Here is a 19,314-nt window from a genome sequence, read left to right on the forward strand (position 1 = left end):
AATAGTCAGACATGGTGGACCTCATTTTGATTTATTTAAACAGACTTTATCAATCGCATTCTGTGGTTTTAACAGACAAACAAAAGGTTAAAAAGTTGAGCATTGGGGACAGTCCGATGAACAGCTTTGTAATGTACAGGTCATTTTAAGAATCTTATGTTTAAGACTTTCAATTTTTTAGAACTTGCATAGTGTGAGAAACTGACAGGACTCTTTCCAAAAATGATTTTAAGGTTACCTTTAGTTTTCCTCACATTCATTTGAGCTTTGTTAACCGATACATATAAACCTTATGTTTGATACTGGTAAATTGTTTGTGTATATATTTATTTTTGATGGACACTGGATTCACAAGCCAGTTTTTCTTTAGTGCTTCGACATCAATACATATGCTGGTCCACTTAATTTAACTCAATTATTGGCATCTTAAACTTTCTCAACACATTCTCTGGTAAACTCGGCCATTACTTATAACTTAGAAGTCCCATTTTACAGTCAATGTCTCATCAACCCGGTCCTTTTAATCTTGAAAGCTACAATCACAAGACAACTTAATGGAACCAGGAGATCCAACAAAAGGTTAACAATTTCTGGGCATTTTAGTGAATCAGTACAAAGAGTTGTATGGAAGTATATGTGTGTCACATTCTTGTGCAAGCAACCATACTTTCCAAATATGAAAATTAAAGTATATATTCACCTCAATGCCTGTGATGAGGCTCCTGGTGAATTTGTTTGCTGTAAAAACACTGTTCTGATAAATATGTCAAACTTTTCCCAGTTACATGAGTATTCAGCAATATATGATGTTTATATCTTCAAATAGCAAAAGAATTAGTGACATCAAACATTAAAGCAGATAAAGAGAAATGAGGTTCCTTGATTGAGGTTCCAAAACTGTTTTCTCATCCAGAGGACCTGTTTGAGACTCATATAAAAAGCTATAGCTCATTAAGGCTCGAGACAGATAGAGGAGAGATAATAAATCTAACTTGCTTAATTAGGTCAGTTTCTCAAAACAGAAATAGAAATCAAAAAGCAAAATGAACAAAATAACCATTTCTAATGCAGGCTCATATTGACATCTCCATGCCCAAAGTTTTAGAACTCCTGTCAATCATGATGGCAATGTGCCCAAAGAGTCTTGACAGAACTCCATGTCAGTGTTGTCCAGGGAGGAGGTGGGGGGGATGATGACCAAAAAAAACAAACAAAAACAGTGTGGGAATGCTCTACTCCCTCCTTCCCCCTTCAGGCTGTTTTGGTTGGAGCTGTGGCTGTCTCCTGGATGACCAGAGTGAAACATCTCAGAGTGATGTCTCTGTCACTAAGAGCTCTCCATAGCATCTAAAACTTTCATGATTTGCTGTTTGATGACTTTAGTGGCATCACCTGCGTTTGGAATTAAATACCTTGAGAAGAGAAGACAAGAAACATCAGAACACAGACACAACTAAATGTGTAAAACATGAGCATTTTCAAAAATGAACAGTTGTTGAGTTGCCTGAACAACTAGTTATCTAGCTGGAATATAATATTTGCTTTGGCAATTAACTGAAATACATTTAAAGGCACAGTATGTAAGTTTCACCACTAGAGGTTGCTTATTCAAGGCAATAACAAAAGCGTAGCTTGATGACACCGTGAATAAGCGTGGAATCATGTGAATTGTCGTTACCTCCACAGCCGATGAAAAGCAATTTAAAACACTGTATGGTGGAGAAAATGCTGTATTGTTTCTAAAAATAAAGCTCTTTCTGATTATGCGGTTAGCCACTTGAAAATGTAGTGTTGTCTCTGAGGCATGGTACAAAAATGTTACTCGCAGTTAATCAAGAAAACGAGATTCAAACAATAAGACTAACCGCGTCGAGCTAAATAACGATTAGTTTTCTGTTGATAAAGGTACCCAAACAGTCTCTCACCTGTCTAATAAAAAACACTGTATTAAAGCGTCTTTGGTATTTCAAACCAGAAATTGTGGATATGACATCATTGACAGGCGACGCAATGACACGGGACATTACACTGGTTAAAATAGCTGATTTCTCTGGATTTAAACATTGGTGGAAAAATTTGGGATAATATAAGTACACAAATCAATTATATAAGAATATTCCTGCCGGTACTAAGACTCGAACCCACGACTTTTGGGTTTTAGTGGTCTTTGGATATTTGAATCCAAAAATATTACATATTGTGCCTTTAAGTTGAAGCACTAAAATTACTAACTGGAAAAAATCAAAACAAAAATGAACAAATTTAAATAGAAAAAAAATAAATTAATTCAAGTAGTAATAGATAAAAAGCTTAGTACTAACAAAATTTGTAAAAATCAAAAACTGAAAGTATAAAAATAAAATCCAATTTAAAATATCACTAAAAACTGCAATAGTATTTAAATAACACTAAAATAACACCTCTATCTAGTATACCATGACCAGGAGATAATAGGGGCTTTCGCACCGGAGGAATCTTTTCATAGTTCCTAGAACTGTTGGCGGAACCACACTGGTGGCTAGTTCCTAGAACTAGTCGGTGCGAAAGCCCCCATAGAGAAAGCAGTTAAAATACATAAAAGTAATTCCTGTTGTCAGAGTCACCTTTCTACAGCCACTATCTCCACTCCTGCAGCATTGTTGTTGCCAAACTTAAAAGTGATGAGTTCTGGATGCTTCTTCTTGGATGTGATCTTCACCACAGAGTTTAGGGCCTGCCTGGATTGGATGTAAGCAAAACCTTTTCGGGCAGCGATCTCTCTCAAACAGTACATGTGTGTTGCAGTGATCAGCAGATGGCTGTGAAAAATAAAACAATGGAATTATCGATACCATAATACACTAGAGCTGCACGATTCTGGATAGATTGAGAATCATGATTTTTTTTGTTTGTTTGTTTAAAAGAGATCTCAATTCAGTTCATTTGCATTATTATTATTATTTTTTGCCATTCAATGACTTGCTCATTAAGACTTGTTTCATTACTCGACGAAAGTAGTCAGCAAAATATGTGTGTCTATGTAATAACCAGAATGTTTATATCATATTTTCTGGCTAGTTCACTTTAGTTTTTTTTATAATACACCATACTTTAACCCAAACTGAATAATTAAAAAAAATGGGTAAATCTTTTTGATTCTTAATTTTCTTTTCTATCATACTCAAATTCTTGTTAAAACACACTTGCTTATTCTGAGCATTTTGAACACTCTTTGTGTGAAATTATATTGATTTTGTCCATCAAAAGTGTGCTTTCACTTTTATTGAGTGTCAGAAACCCCCGCTTCACTGCTGCTCACGCGCTGCTCCTGCTGGTGGTGTGAATGCATCCATTGCACATCGAAAAAAATATGCGCTGCTCACGCGCCGCTGGCGCTTGCAGTGTGAAACCGGCGTTAGGCTACAACTGGCCTTTAGTACCTTTCTGGACCTTGAAAGTGGTGATTATATTGCTGTCTATGGACGAGCCATATACCTCTCGGATTTCATCAAAAATATCTTAATTTGTGTCCTGAAGATGAACGAAGGTCTTACGGGTGTAGAACGACAGGAGGGTGAGTAATGACAGAATTTTCATTTTTGGGTGAACTTGGGTGGGCAGACATAGCTGAATCACTGACATTTAGAAATAAGATTGCGTGGGTATTAGAATCGAGATAGCAATCTTTAAACGATTAATCGTTCAGCTCTAATACGCACCCACCAACCATCCATCGGCTGGAGAGCCTCAGTATCTGATGGGCTGAGATCACAGATTTTCACATGCAACAGTATTATTCCGCTGAATACTTTGGCCACCAGAGAATATAACATCGCTTTTTTTTCCTCTTTTCTTTTTTTCTTTTTCTTTTTTTTTTTAAAATGGAGGAACTATTTTTCTGGTACTTCAACTTTTATTTGAGGATTTCGCCTGTAGTGGAATCCCTGGAGCTCCAATCCATGTCTTGTTCTGATGTGCTCAGACATGTGGCCTCACCTTGGGAACATGTGTCCAGTCTCCTTAACTTCATTGCAAGGAATATGGTGCTTCACATCTGGTTTGTTGATCCAAGTCTGTATATTGACAATCTCTTTCCTGTCATCATCTGATATTGATGAACTGTCAATCTCATCTAAAAGGATGAAAGGAAATAAGAAACCAATAAGGAAAAACACAGGGACCCAGATATACCAAATGTTGAATTTATAATCATCTATAAATTAGGTTTAGTACAGTGGTTCTCAACTAGGGGTCCATAGCCCTATAGAGGGCCTCAACAGATTTATTCTAATTACATTATTGGCTATATACTGGCTTGGAAATAGGGTAGGTTATTTTGTTAATATAATTTTAAAAGGTTTTTTTTTTTTTTTTGATCCTTAAAACCTTGCTTAAAGGGATAGTTCCCCCAAAAATGAAAATTTGATGTTTATCTGCTTACCCCCAGCGCATCCAAGATGTAGGTGTCTTTGTTTCTTTAGTAGAACAAAAATGATGATTTTTAACTCCAACCGCTGCCGTCTGTCAGTGGTATAATGCAAGTCAGCGGGAACTTGGACTATAAGAATAAATAAAACACGACAGACAAATCCAAATTAAACCCTGCAGCTCGTGACGACACATTGATATCCTTAGACACGAAACGATCGGTTTGGGCAAGAAACCGAACAGTATTTATATAATTTTTTGCCTCTAATACACCACTATGTCCAACTGCATTCATCACTCGATTCGTTTGGTCTGATCGCGCTCTGACAACGGCAGTGATGTCTCGCGCTCATTGAAGTATATGCGCGAGACATCACTGCTGCTGTCAGAGCACGCGATGGACATAGTGGTGGTAAAAAATTATATAAATACTGTTCGGTTTCTCGCACAAACCGATCGTTTCGTGTCTTAAGACATCAATGTGTCGTCACGAGCCGCAGGATTTAATTTGGATTTGTCTGTCGTGTTTTATTTACTCTTATAGTCCAAGTTCCTGCTGACTTGCATTATACCACTGACAGACGGCAGCGGTTGCCGTTAAAAATCATCATTTGTGCTCTACTGAAGAAACAAAGACACCTACATCTTGGATGCTCTGGGGGTAAGCAGATAAACATCAAATTTTCATTTTTGGGTGAACTATCCCTTTAATAGAAATTAGATATTGATTGGAGTTTGAACTAAACTCTGCAGGAGAGTGCAAGTTGAGTTGCCTGGAGCAGGTTGAATGTCCCTGGTTTAGGTGGACCTATGTATTTACCTGTATCATACTCTTCCTCATCTCCAATGCTGAAAACAGGCTTCACACCCCTGTATGGCTTCCCCACCCGATCACTGCTGCTTACATGCCTGAAGGAAAAGAAATAGCATCAGAGGTACTTATACGAACCACTAGAAGAATAAAGGTTTGTCCCTCACACCAGCATTGTCTTTCTTGTCCTAATACAGGCATTCTAAGAGCATGGACGTGAGATGAGGTTTCCTCTAGGATTAGAAAGGTGAATACTGTTAGTTGGAAGAGAGGGAGGTTAACATGTTTGCATTTTAAAGCCCCTTTCACCCAGCACGTTGTTCCCAGAAAATTGCCAGAAAATTGCCAGAGTGTCTTCTGTGTGAACGCAAACATATCCCGGGATTGATTTCGGGATCAATCACGGGATGTGGACCTAATAACATTGCTGGGATCAGTCCCGGAACGCGCCATGTGTGAACAAAAGGCAGGACCTATGCCGTAAGGTCATACTGAGGACACTAAAGCTTATATCGTTCACCAGCTTAGTGGTTTGGTATTCAAATGTATGTTTGAATCAGAAAAAAAATGCACAAGCGTGGTTTCTCGAGAGAGAAATTGCAGATCATATGCAAACTTAAGACGCTGCGAAGACATTACACATGTCATGTGTCTTTAGGGATCTTTACAGGATGAGTGTGAACGCACGAACAGATTCCAGAAAATCGCTGGCAGTGTTAATAAACCCAAAATCAAACAATCCCGGGACACATTATCCATGTATTTTCCAGAATCTCTGTGTGAAAGGGGCTTAACATAGATGAGAATCAAAGTGTGGAAGGCCAGAGTTTACAAAGTGAAGACAGACTACATTTTACAGTAAAACAACTTCAAAATTAAATCACAATTGCCCCAGCCTTCCACAGCAATGATCAAATCTGTATAAAAAAAAAACAATGAAGGACTGCAGTCTCCCTCCACACAAGTTAGGGGCATCAAAGATGACTCAGATGTCAGGCTGCGAGACAGAAACTGCTGGCATAAAACAAGGAAAGGCACAAAGTGGCAAATGCAGTGATAAAGGTCACAACACTGTCACAAAGTGACAAAAAGACCTGTGGTTCACAGCTTCCACCATTCTGAGTGGTATTTGTGAATTCTACTACACATGCATGTGAATGTCTGGTAGTGGATGACAAAGTCAGAAACTCTAGATTATTATTCTACTCTGATGATAGCAGGAAACAGGAAATTCAATAGACTGAATAGAATATTTGTACTATAGATGCAAGTGATGCAGATGCATATGGTGTTAGAGCATACATGGGTGTGCAGTTTAATCTGGGTTTTAAAAACCCACAAATTGAGCTAAAGCTGACAGCGCCACCTTGAGAGGGCATGTTGCGAAAACCGGATGCACGCTGAAGGGCGCACAGACAAACAGTAATGAAGTCTTACCGATCCAGTATTCCCTTGTCTGGCCAGGGTAGATTGAAAGACATTCTAGTGTGAAATAACAGGGCATAGGTTGGGAGGATGATTGAAAAAGGAAGACTTCAGGAAAACAGTCACTTTAAATAAATGACTCTATGTAATATAATTTAAGTTATTTTAAGTAAGGGGTTTAACAACAAAACAAAAATTAATGAGATCTGATCATTATACTTTTTTTCCTTCTCATCAATTATCCCCCTTTTTTTTTTTTAAATCATTAGACGGACATATCTGCAGAGAAGGATGTGAAAGAATGCCTGTCCAGTGAAGATGCTCACCTGTCGACCGGTGTGGAAGTGTTTTCAATGAAGCTGATCACCTTCTCCTTCACATTAACCGACTTTGACTTGAGTGCAAAGGTCATTTTGTTGACAAGTGATTTAACTCCTTTGCCATCTGTGCTGTTCAGTTCCCCCTGTATCAATATAAGAGACAGGCTGCATTAACTTTGGAAGTCAAGAATAAAGAGGCATTTGCTTCTTACAATGGAGGTTGAAGGCTTTAATGGCTTGCTTTACATACCATGTCCACTAGATGGCACTAATTGCCACCCCCAAAAAATGAAAGGAAGACTACATATATTCAGATTATTTTTCAAAATGGAAGCAAGCCTCGAAATTCAAGATAAAAATGGCCATTTGGGCTCTTAAGTAAAAAATTAAGGTGGATAAATCTTCAGAGAAGTACCATAAATAATTTAAAAATGGACTGAGAAAATTTTGATGATGACATGGGCCACAAAAGCATAGTTTATGGACTGCATGCACACATTAGTGAGTAACACAGCTTTAATGCACAATCTGATGATGTAAAGTGCATCTCACACACACTAAACTCACGTCAGCTGAGCTGAGGCTACTGTGGGATCCTGAGGTGCTCACAATCCAGTGAACATAAACATTATCCGGCCCTTCAACATTAATATCTGCCAGGTGCTGCTGCAATGCTGAATATTAAAGAAACAAAAAGGTACAGATAGTCTCATCAGCACAATACAACTGCTGCTGTTATCATGTATAACTGCTGATTATATATTTATATATAAAAAAAATAGAACTTACCCATAAATCCACCTTTTGCAATGCTCACATACTCTTTATTTTTCTAGAAAAAGAAAATATTTAATTAGATTTACCACTTATATTTCTAATAATTGTAAAATTCTTTCAATAATAATTTATACAACAATTCAATATGTATCAGCAGAGACAGTTCTGACCTGTAGAAAGTGGGCAAGCACCATGTTCATGTACATGTCCTCCTCTTCACGTCCACTGCCCATGAAGCACAGATGCTCTCCGCTGGCTACAGAGCCTGACTCCAGAGACTGCTTCTGTGCCTCCAGAAGAGACTTTACTGACAGGGCAAACTCAGAGGGGTTATGGAGCATCTGTGAACCAATACCATATCATTACATTATCACTGATATTCTGATGGTGAAGAGGGCACAGGCCTGTGTGTAATTCCTCTTTGATGCAGCTACACATAAACAAGCATTTTTGTGGAAACAAAGTGGACAAATCTCTATTTGACCAATTCATATTAGGTCTAATATGTACAAATACCATTGTGTTTTCAAATCAAAAGCATTCTTCTCTGCTTGCAAAAATTCTTACCAGATCAGAGTCCAAGTGAAAGGCAGTGGAGAGGTGACCAGCATTGTACTGCTCTGCAGGACGGCAGTCGACTACAAAAAACCTCACACCCTCCTAAGTAGCACAAAACCGCAAGAATAACATCACTGGAAATAAGAAATCACATGCTAAAAACTGATTCTCTGTTTGTAATTGTCATGCACAGATGGCAAATAAAAAAAAATCAAGATGTTAGAAAAAGTTCTATTTTTCAAGGACAGTCACAGTGTGAGTTCGAAGAGATTTTTTAGAGCATGTCAAATATGGTAAACAGAAGCTCAAACATGCATGCTTGACACTCACAAAGGTTTGTTCTCGCGTATCGAGCATGTTTACCGTATTATGTGCGATGACCAATGTTTATATGTGAATAGAAGCCTAAATTAAATCTGTTCATCATATAAAATGATTAAGTCTCTTCAGAAGACATGGATTAAACTGCTTCATTCATATGGATTAATTTTACAATGTCTTTATGTACTTTTTGAACAGTGTGAAAACATTAAAAATATCTTCACTCGTCAAAGTTCATGAAAACATATGAGGGAGTTAGATGAGTAAATGATTTTTCATTTCTGTGTGAACTATTCTTTAATGTTGAGCCCTGATTATCAACATTAATAATCATGAAAGATGATTTGGAGAGGTCTTCAACAGTAATCTTGGAGTGGGAACTCACAGGTTGCAGCTGGTTGGCTTGCAGGATCTCAGGGACGGATACAGGCAGACAGAGCGCTTGACTCAGGTCCATGTCCTCTTCTTTCAGGGCAACCAGGCTGCTGCCAAACAGATTATGGTTCTCCTGCACACACATACAGCAAATACTTTAAACTTTTAAATTATGCTATATGCTATTAAATTATGTTATTGTGATACACCACAGTTTCTGATCTATTGTTATTTGCATCATATCTATAGGAAGTTGGCAATACCTGGCCAAAAGAACACAGATATAATGCTTACCTTTCTAAGAGATAGAGGCGTCTTGCTGTTGTAATACTGTGCTAAAGAGAACAAGTCTTCAATGTCCTCTGCCTCGAGTAATGACGGTGACTGCTCCAGCATTTCTGAGAAAAAAAAAAAAAAATTACAGCTGTACACTCATCACACAGGACAATGCAACAGTTTTTTGCAATGTATTTTTTATTAAATAATGCATGAAAAAAAAAAAAAAAAAAAAAAATTACTGATTATCTCCTCTTTGCCATCTCCTTCCTGTACAAGGATGCTGTCTCTGGACATCAGAACACACACAAAAAACATTTTTTTACTTGATCTCATAAACAGATGAGTAAAACTGCCTTATTGTAGTTCATTAAAGGGGTCCTATTATGCTTTTTTACTGTGTTAGCATGAAAAGGGTCTGCAAAGATAGAAAGCACAAAGTTCACTCCAAAGAGAGTTATTCTCTATATCAGTAAGCACGGTTTCTTAACTCCCTCGATTGTAGTTTTGAGTTTTCTTCCAGGAATGTATGTGTCACAATACTCCTCATTTAAATAATTCCTGCCAAAGGCATACGAAAAAAGGGCCTGGTTGCATTACGTAGTGTGTTGACTCCATGTTACACTATTCCTCATCAGTATACAACCACAAACTTCTTGTTGTGTTGTTGTGTTCTCACCATTTTTCTAACAACTGCTTTCTGAACCATGCAGTTCGATGCAGGCCAGATGTTATAAATAACACAGTTGTAACATCACATCTGAAATACCACTGTGAAACATCCTGCACAAGTCATGTTTGCGAAAGTGGTACAGGTTGACCAGCTGTTCTTCTTGACTGTTATTATCGGACTCTGGCTCAAACTGATTTGGCAAATCTGATGTGGTTTGCGTAGTTACAGTAGTGTTTACAGCACCTCAGGAAGCCTCCAGAGCTGTTACTTTTTTTTTAATTTCCGACAAATGCTATAAGTGGTAGATTTACAACTGTACAACAGACTGGGGCGGCTGACCAATCAAAGCAAACAGGCGCTGCAACAATGTACATTGTAAAAAAAAAAAAAAAAAGAAAAAAAAAGAAAAACATTAAATGATTTTGGTTTTGAGCATTACATACATTTTGAACATATTTAGTAGATGCCATAAACAAAATTATAAACCTGTAAATGAGCATAATAGGACCCCTTTAATCAACTGGGTGCACTGAACAGTCTGAAATGTCACATACTTGGCATTGACAAGGATGATGAGCATGAGGAAGAAGATGAGAAAAGGGTCAGCCTGTTGGAGATAAATATCCCACAAGGCCTGTGTGACCTCAGGGAGACAGTGGCTAGAAAAGAGACTGCCCAGCTACAAGAGACAAGAATGCAAAAAAATTAAACAAAAAAAAAGTATGTAAGAGTCAAGTTCTTTAGCATAAAGGTAAAAATGTTTAATGGATATTTGATTCATTCTAGTAGGAATATAACCACACCAATTTCTCAAACTTGCTATGTATAAGTTACATATAATTGATATACTAAGCCAGGGGTGTCCAATCCTGCTCCTGGAGGCCCACTGTCCAGCATACTTTAGCTTCAACCTCAATTTAACACACTGGAACCAGTTCTCTTACTAGAAACTTCCAGAGGTAGTGTTGGGGTAAGTAGGAGTTAAACTCGTTGGCCCTCAACAAGCAGGATTGGATTCCTGTACTGAGACAAATATTTCATAAACTAATCAGATAGAAAGACTGACCCAACTGATGGCATAGGAATCAGGAGTGATCTTTTTTGTGTCCAGGAAGGAGCAGAGTTCAGGCTCATGGTACTGCAACAGGAGCCTGAACAGGTGAAATGGCCGTCCTTTCACAAAACAGTCTCTGCAAAGTGCAAAAAGGTAAATAATGAGACAATTAATCAATATTTCAACTTTTTTTTTTTTTTTTTTTTTAGACAAGACATGATCATTTCAGGGATTATGATTTTCTACATAATATGCATTCTACATCATAGGCGCCGATCCCGTGGGTGCTCGGGGGCTGGAGCACCCACGGAAATGGTCGAGCACCCACGGAAAATTGCGAGATATTCTCCATGGATTTTAACAAGAAAAAAAAATCGATTGCTATTGCTATCAGAAACTATCCTTATATATATAGTTTATTTAAGGCCGTTTCAATGACGTTATTTTAATGGCAAAAGTCGAGAGCGCGTCCAGTGTTGAGCGAGCACAAATCTCAACTCGGATTTCCATCACTCTCGCGCTCGCTCAGATGCAGAATCAGAACTTAAAACTGTCCTTGCCCTGTCCCTAAAATGGTCTTCTTTCCTGGATTTAAAGTTGACAGAAGCTTTTAACCACCTGACTTTCATGACTGACTGACGAAATAACAGTGTAGGCTACCTTTAGGTAACGTTACTGTCTGATCATCAGATTTCAACGAGAGCACGACAACACTCATGAAAAGAATGTGCTTGTTTTGGGTCGAATTCAAATGAAACATCCAGTTGACATTCATTTGAGTTCCCTGGTATTGATATACAATCATAAATAAACTTCTTTGATCTTAATGAGAGAAAAAAACTATGCGAGGGCGGATTCGAACCGCTGATAATTAGAGCACGGGCGAATTTCTGATTGTATTAACGATAACGCTACCACGAGACCAATGGGGAATACTAAGACAAAATGCGAATTTGTCTAAAATATAGTAGTAGTTCGATACTTATATTGTAATGTAGCTGTAAGAATGAAACTATAATATCTTAAAAAAAAAAAAAAAAAAAAAAAAAAAGGGGGGGGGGGGGGGGGGGGTTGACTGGGCACCCACCGGCAGAAACATAAATCGGCGCCTATGTTCTAAATCATACACATAATACGCAATAATAACCTTTTATTATTATTATTATTATTATTGTTTAATCAAATTAACTTGTCACTGCACAAATAAAATAATGGATTAGGTAAGTTTTGGAGTGGCAAAAAATAGATGAAAAGCAAAACTGTGGGGAGTTAGTTTTATCATTATTTATTTATTTGTATTTTATTTATTTATTTTTTGAGATATGAACACTACTACCGTGGGATGTATTTATTCATGATGGCGTAGAAGCAGTTGTAGAGGTCTCTGCGGGACAGCTGTAAACCCAGGAGTGGTTTGAGGATGTGTGGCCAACTAAGATCTGGAGTGAAGGTGACATTTCTGGACTTGCAGTAAAAGGTGATCACTGACTCCACATCTGACACCAGGTCCCGCCCTTCCTCCACTGGTATTCCCAGCTCATCTATATGCAAAGATTACACAGGTCAAAGATTAGCATCATAACAAAATATCCTACTGATTTATATGAGGCTGTATTTCACAACACTGTAATTTACAGCTTGTGTAAAAGTAGTATTGCATTGCTTGATGCCTTGTTCTTGCCATGTCTGATATTTTTACAGAAAGAACAAGAACTAACTAACTAACTAACTAACTAACTAACTAATCTTTATACACAAACAAAAAAAAAAGTGCTTGTTTTCAATAGTGCTTGTGATGAAAAAATTTTTACAATGAAACAAAAACAGTAATAGATCTTTTCTTCCGCATTGTGACCTAGCGATTGAAACAAATTAACAATAAGAAAAAATACAGCAAGGGGTGTATCATTGTATCAATGTGTATCATTAGGTCAATAATAACCAATTACAGAACTGCAAAGCCATACGTCACAGATATGTGAGGACATCAGCGCCAGGCCAGCGGTGTTTGGGTGGAGCTTATAGCACCATTAAGGGTAGGTTTAGTGGTGGGTTTGGCATTCGTTAAGGTAGAGCTTGTAAGTTATAGTGAAGAGTAGTGTTGTCAAAAGTACCGACTTCAGTACCAAGTCGGTACTGAAATTTTTAAAAAAATATGACGCTTTGAGCAGATTCATAAATTCCTCTGATTGGCCACTGTGTTCACGCGCTCATCAGACATGTTTGTGATTGGCTACAATCTTCAACGCTTCAAAAACATGTTGTAAATAGACATCAATAATGCTCTTCACAGAGCGCTTACAGATACACACAGGAGCGTTTGAAAGCAGTTCTACATATGGCATATTATGGCAAATTATTATTATTTTTTTTAATGAATATAACTTGTGCTTTAAAAAGCATTATTTTTGTTTTCAGATTGTAATGTTGTTACAATATTGTAGAATGTAATGTGATTTTAACTCTTTTTTGCAAATAATATATAGCATAGCCTACATGGTTACATTCACTATATTTGTTTATATATCCTTTAATATTGTTTGTAGAACAACATTGGGCATGATGTGAAATAACATTTTTAAAAATAAATACAGATTTTTTTTTCTCCAAATAAAAAGTAGAAAAAACGAGATATATATAACCATATATTGTAATTTAGCCAAAAAAAATGAGATATGATTTTTGGCCATATCGCCCTGTCCTAATGTGCATAATCACACATAAAAGGCACAATGAAAATGAGGTGAGGTGTACAAAGGTTATTCACCAATGATCTGCTGACTGCGGCTGTGAATGAGCGTCTGTTCTGCAAGGTCCAAAGCCCCATCCCATGAGGACAGACTGTCTCCTTTACCAGACACGTTCAAAGCAATCTGTCAACACATACACGTTTGACATAAGAGCCAGAAACCGAAGCTTAGAAAAAAAATTTTTTTTTTTTAAATAAGACAAAAGTATAGTAAACATAAAACACCTACAGTCCAACAAGGCCCTTTCCACACACCATTAGATATATAAGCTAATCTCCCACGGAGGAGCAAGTTTAAAGGGTCCTAGATTCCAAGCCAAGCTACAGTTTCCTTAATGGCCATATGATCGATACAGAGGCTCTCTAAAGCCCTTTGAGACCCATTGACTCTGAAGGATATTCTTTAAAACAAAGCCTTGTATACTCTCTTATGTATACTACACATATCACTTTTTCTGTCTCTCTCATCAACACACATCATGTACAATCTTTCCAAATCTTTTTCATAATGAAGATAGTCAATGATGCTACCCAGACTGATTAGTCAAGCCGTTTTGTCTGTACACACTTACCATCCATAACTTGGCCCGCTGTGGTGGGGGAAGGTTTCGGACCTGGATGACACTATCCTGATCAGTGTCCAGATCACATTCTGCCAAGTCAAGAGCATCAGCCAGATCCTGATTCCTTCAGAAAACACACAGTAAAAGCACGTCACACTGTGACCTGATCACTCACAGTGATCCTACTGTTCATAAGTTGGGGTTATGAAACATTTTTTAAAAGACGTTTTTTTAAAGAAGTCTGCTGATCGATTTGGTGCTCAAGTAACATTTATTATCAATGTTTAAAACAGTTGTGCTGCTTAATTTGTGTAAATCATGATACTTTTTTTTTTTTCAGAAAGTTCACAAAATCATTATTTATTTTACATATAAATAATTTGTACCATCATAAATATCTCACCTTTGATCAATAAAATGCATCCTTAAATTGCATTAAAAAAATCTTACTGACAAAATGGATTTATTTTACAATCTTCTTAATCTTTATGAACAATTTGAAGATGTTTTGTGTGAATAAATTTACAATGGAGGGACAGAAATTTCTCAGATTTCATTACCAAGATTAACTACTTTCATTTCCGAAGATGAACAAAGGCCTTAGAATGACATGAGGGTGAGTACTTGATGACAGAATTTGTATTTTTGGGTGAACTGCTTTAATATAAAGCGAGTATAAAGAATACAACAACTTATTCTAATTAATTCTAATACCAGAATTAAGGAGAAAAATAATTATTTGCGTTAAGTGTCTGATGAATTTATGCTTATTCAGTCTGATGCATTTATATATATATATATATATATATATATATATATATATATATATATATATAAAAACAACTAAAAAAAATAGCACAGGCAAATATCAAAACTGTGTGAACAGTCCCTGACATGAATCATTTATGAGCAATATGCCGAGAGCAGCTATACAGAAATTAATATCACCACAACAAATAAGGTGTGTGTGTATACACGTTAGCTGACATGGCTGTGCAATGAATACACATTACTCAGAATTTAACTGCAGAAAGAGGTTTCCACCATATTCAATATTCAGTCAGAAAAAGCTTCATCACAGCTTGATGCTCAGTCTCTGTGCACATGCACTTCTGCAGTTAACTCTCCTCTAGGGATTCTTCCAGACCTACTACAAATTCTAAGACACTAGCCGAACAAGCCAAGAACCTGGTACAGGGTTCTTCAAGAGAGAGACAGAGAGAGAAAAAAAAAAAAAACACACTCGACTTGCAATAAATTGCTTTTTCTTTTTTTTTTTTTTTTCTTTCTTTTTTTTAGCTGAGGAAAAACAGAAAGAAATCCTCTGAGGCCTCTTTACCATCTGCTACACTGCCAGGGAAAGAAAATATCAGACAAAGCCCCACTCACACACTACTGCTGAAAACAATTGTGCTGGAATCAAACAATGTGCATCACACACTCACGCAAACACACCGCAGATGCTCCAATTCTTTCACACACACAACCTCTTCTCAGCTGCTGCAAAAACAACAGTCATGCATTACAAAATAAACTCTTTTTCAGAGCAATAATTCACAATTACAAAAATACAAAACATTTAATTGATTAATAAGTACCTGCAATATAGTAGTTAATGACATTCATTTTTTTTTTTTTTTTTTTTTTACAGATGGTATAAATTTCAAGTTCTCACGTATTCTAACGGATTATTCCAAGACTATCATAAGTCTCTCACAATTTCTGCAAATAACCTGTTATCAACCTAAATGACATCACATTTATTTACATCAGTGGAACAACATAGTTAAATAAATATATCAAGGAAACTAAACACTGTAAATGTGTAACTGTAGTAGAAATCAAGCTGATTAAAGTCCTGACAACCTCTTTGGAATGAAAGCTGTCTAACAACAAGCCATTCCAAGCATTCCAATCTGGGGTGAAAAAATGCAAGTTGCCACATCTCGATATTTGGACGAATGCCTGAAGAATGAGATATGAAGCTTTAGAGTCAATACATTTTTAGGTGCAACAGGAGCTAAAGAACATGTGAGGCTCTATCTGTGGTTAATAATGGACTTAGCAATCACAGGATGAAATATACACCACCCTGGCACAAACTTTGCTCCGTTTATCTCTCCTACAGAGTCATTTGTCTTCCTGGTCATTGCCTATGAAAACAGGAAGGTCCATATTTAACAGAAGAGGAAGAGGACACAAAGGCTCAGTAGAAGAGATGTGTCTGTGTGATTTCTCTGTGTGAACATTTTCCTTTAGTTAGAGGAATCATTAAAAATCTAGGATTAATTTTATTTTGACAAACTAATTGTCATTACACAGTTCATCTCTAGATCAAGCAAAACAATTTAGAAAACTATAATGGTGGACTGTGTGTTTTACAGTTACAGGTGATATAAAAACAGTTTACCATGGCAGTGAATTACATCAAGGTTCAAAATTCTTTTCAGAATCATTCTGTTGAACTTATTTCAATTACACATGTGCAGATAAACAATAAAGCAGAAAAAGTGTTGACATCAATAAGCTGTCAGTGTAGCTGAGCTGTCAAAAGGTAATACTCATCCATTCCTCAAGCATTTTTAACTTGGGAGGAGTTTCTAATGTTCATACTTGTTTCAACTCTCTTGTACAAGACATAACTAAAACATTCATCAAAACATATATTTTATTAAAAATAATAAATATATTAAGTACAAAAAAGTAAGTCACCCATTTTCCAACACCAGAAAACCACCACAGCTAAGAAAGATGTCTTACAAAGCTAAACAACACAACTCACACTTTTAAAGACAGCCGAACACCGTGAACTACAATCATGGGTACCATATTAGTGGGGGAAAAGTAGCCATAGTAAAAGAACTAAGATAATATAATCAGAGTACCACAATCATCACAACTCTATTGTGTGCAAAGCTACGCTAACACCTAGCCAAATCTGTTTTAACACAACCAACTCCCAATGAAACACAACAATGACATATTTAATCTCTCAGAACACATATTACACAGATCACCATAAGAATAAAAGGCATATGTCAAACTTCTGAGAAGGTCTGAGAAACAGCTGGAGTCTCAAAACAATACACTAAGTGCTTTGACTAGCCAGAGTAAGTTAGCTGCTTAGCACAGCATCGCTATCTCATTGCCACTCAAACGAATGCCGTGAAAAAGCTACGACATTAATAATCTTTCTTCAACGGACTTCAAGTTCCAAGTGATAATATCAGACTGGGACCGGTTAATCGTCCAGCGGTAAAATTGATCAGTGGTGTTTTCTTACCAGCTGCCTTGAAGCACTTCCCCTACAGCATCCGCCATTGCTGTGGTGACGGTCCACGTCAAACTGTGTCGTAAATACCAGCGTCCTGTCGCTAGGACCACATGCACTAGTCACTAGTCTAGACGTGACGTAGAACGCGATATTCAGAATCAAGCGCGCGACTTTAGCTTTAATTAATAAAAGACAACGTTCTAGACCTGCTCGGTTTCGACACAGAAGGACACTTGTTGCCTGCCTCTAACATATTTGAGTCTTTTTTTCATTTTGTTGTGCAAGTAAGTAGCCCACTGTCTTTTTAATTGAGTTGGAATAACTATTATGAGCCACGTAAGGCCAGTGTTGTTGGTTTTTGTCGTGTGCCGTCCGAAAGGGAGGCAAATGGGCACTCTGGTGTTGACCCGTCGGCATGAAAATGTCAATTCGGGTAACGTACTGTCTTACAACTGCCGTGGCCTGCGCCTGGGACAGAGTGCAGGGGATAACGCTCGACGTTGTGTGGTGGACAGTTTGCTCGCCGAATGTGACATTTTATGTTTGCAAGAGACTTTTATTGCTAAACAAGATTTAGAGAAACTGAACACTCTTAATGAAAACTTTCTTGGAGTGGGAGAGTCAACGACTGATCTTAGCAAGGCTATAGTCAGAGGCAGAATCCCAGGTGGGGTGGCTGTGCTCTGGGATAAAAAGCTTGATGCTGTGATAAAATCGATCAGGCTTGATGTTGACTGGTGTATTGGTATACAATATACTTATAAATGTAATAATTTTGTCATTTTAAATGTTTATACTCCATATGAGTCTAGTGAGAATGAGGTTGAATATCTAAATAGACTGGCTTTTATAAATGCTTTTATTCAAGACAATAGCATCTGCAGTGTATATGCTGTTGGGGATATGAATGCTGATATCAATGACAGTAACTCATTATTTGCTAAGCATCTGATATGCTTCAGTGAAGATAATAACTTCACTATCAAGTAGAGTACTGTTGCCTGCAGACAGTTATACATACATAAGTGAAGCCTGGCACTCAACATCATGGCTTGACCATTGTCTTAGTACAGCTGATGGGCATGCAGCCATAGAGAATATGGGTATTAAGTATGGGGTCACAACAATAGATCATATACCTTTGGCCCTCACAATTAACATTGAAGAATTACCATCTACAGTCAGCAACGACAATGCTATCAGTGGTAATGTGAGTACTAAATTAGACTGGTCAACTCTTTCTGAAGAGGACCTTTTGGCTTATTATACTAATACAGACCATTATCTAAGTAATGTTTATCTGCCCAGAGAAGCTATTATGTGTAAGAATGTCAACTGTCAGATTGAGGAGCACAAGAGTAATCTATGTGTCATGTATGATGATGTTGTGGCTGCTCTGTTGGAGGGTGGTAAACCTCTTCAAAAACACAGGAGAAACAGGGCCTATAATATTAGACCAGGATGGAATGAGCATGTAGCACCATATCACACTGAAGCTCGGGAAGCTTACAAGCTTTGGGCCCTGGCTGGGAAACCTAGGCAGGGCCCTGAGCTTGAGAACAAAAAGCTTGCCAATGCCAGATATAAGTATGCTGTTCGTTTTATATCTAGAAATGAGCAAGCCATGAGGGCTGACTCTATGGCCAGTAAAATGATGAGCAACAATATTACTGACTTTGGAAGGAGGTGAGATCCCTCAATAACTGTAAATTTCCCTTCCTTGTACTGTTG

The 19,314-nt window shown here is 37.4% G+C and overlaps 1 protein-coding gene across 2 annotated transcripts; it reads right to left on the minus strand.

Moving 5' to 3' along the window:
* Positions 1 to 12: 12 nt before the first annotated feature.
* Positions 13 to 17,737, minus strand: tbc1d23 (TBC1 domain family, member 23). Of its 2 annotated transcripts, XM_048199725.1 has the most exons (19): positions 17,593 to 17,737; positions 14,319 to 14,433; positions 13,765 to 13,870; positions 12,334 to 12,538; positions 11,010 to 11,133; positions 10,498 to 10,622; positions 9,513 to 9,559; positions 9,289 to 9,392; positions 9,005 to 9,127; positions 8,308 to 8,400; positions 7,911 to 8,081; positions 7,753 to 7,795; positions 7,531 to 7,637; positions 6,970 to 7,106; positions 6,656 to 6,700; positions 5,228 to 5,316; positions 3,976 to 4,111; positions 2,604 to 2,798; positions 13 to 1,412 (listed from the first exon to the last, which is right to left on the minus strand). In XM_048199725.1, exons 1-19 carry the CDS (start codon positions 17,628 to 17,630, stop codon positions 1,328 to 1,330), a joined length of 2,088 nt encoding a protein of 695 aa, XP_048055682.1. In that variant the 5' UTR covers positions 17,631 to 17,737; the 3' UTR covers positions 13 to 1,327. The 2 variants fall into 2 exon arrangements, with proteins under 2 accessions (XP_048055682.1, XP_048055683.1); XM_048199726.1 differs by lacking the exon at positions 6,656 to 6,700.
* Positions 17,738 to 19,314: the final 1,577 nt, after the last annotated feature.

The sequence above is a fragment of the Megalobrama amblycephala genome, linkage group LG8 (assembly GCF_018812025.1).
Source record: "Megalobrama amblycephala isolate DHTTF-2021 linkage group LG8, ASM1881202v1, whole genome shotgun sequence".
Taxonomy (NCBI): domain Eukaryota; kingdom Metazoa; phylum Chordata; class Actinopteri; order Cypriniformes; family Xenocyprididae; genus Megalobrama; species Megalobrama amblycephala.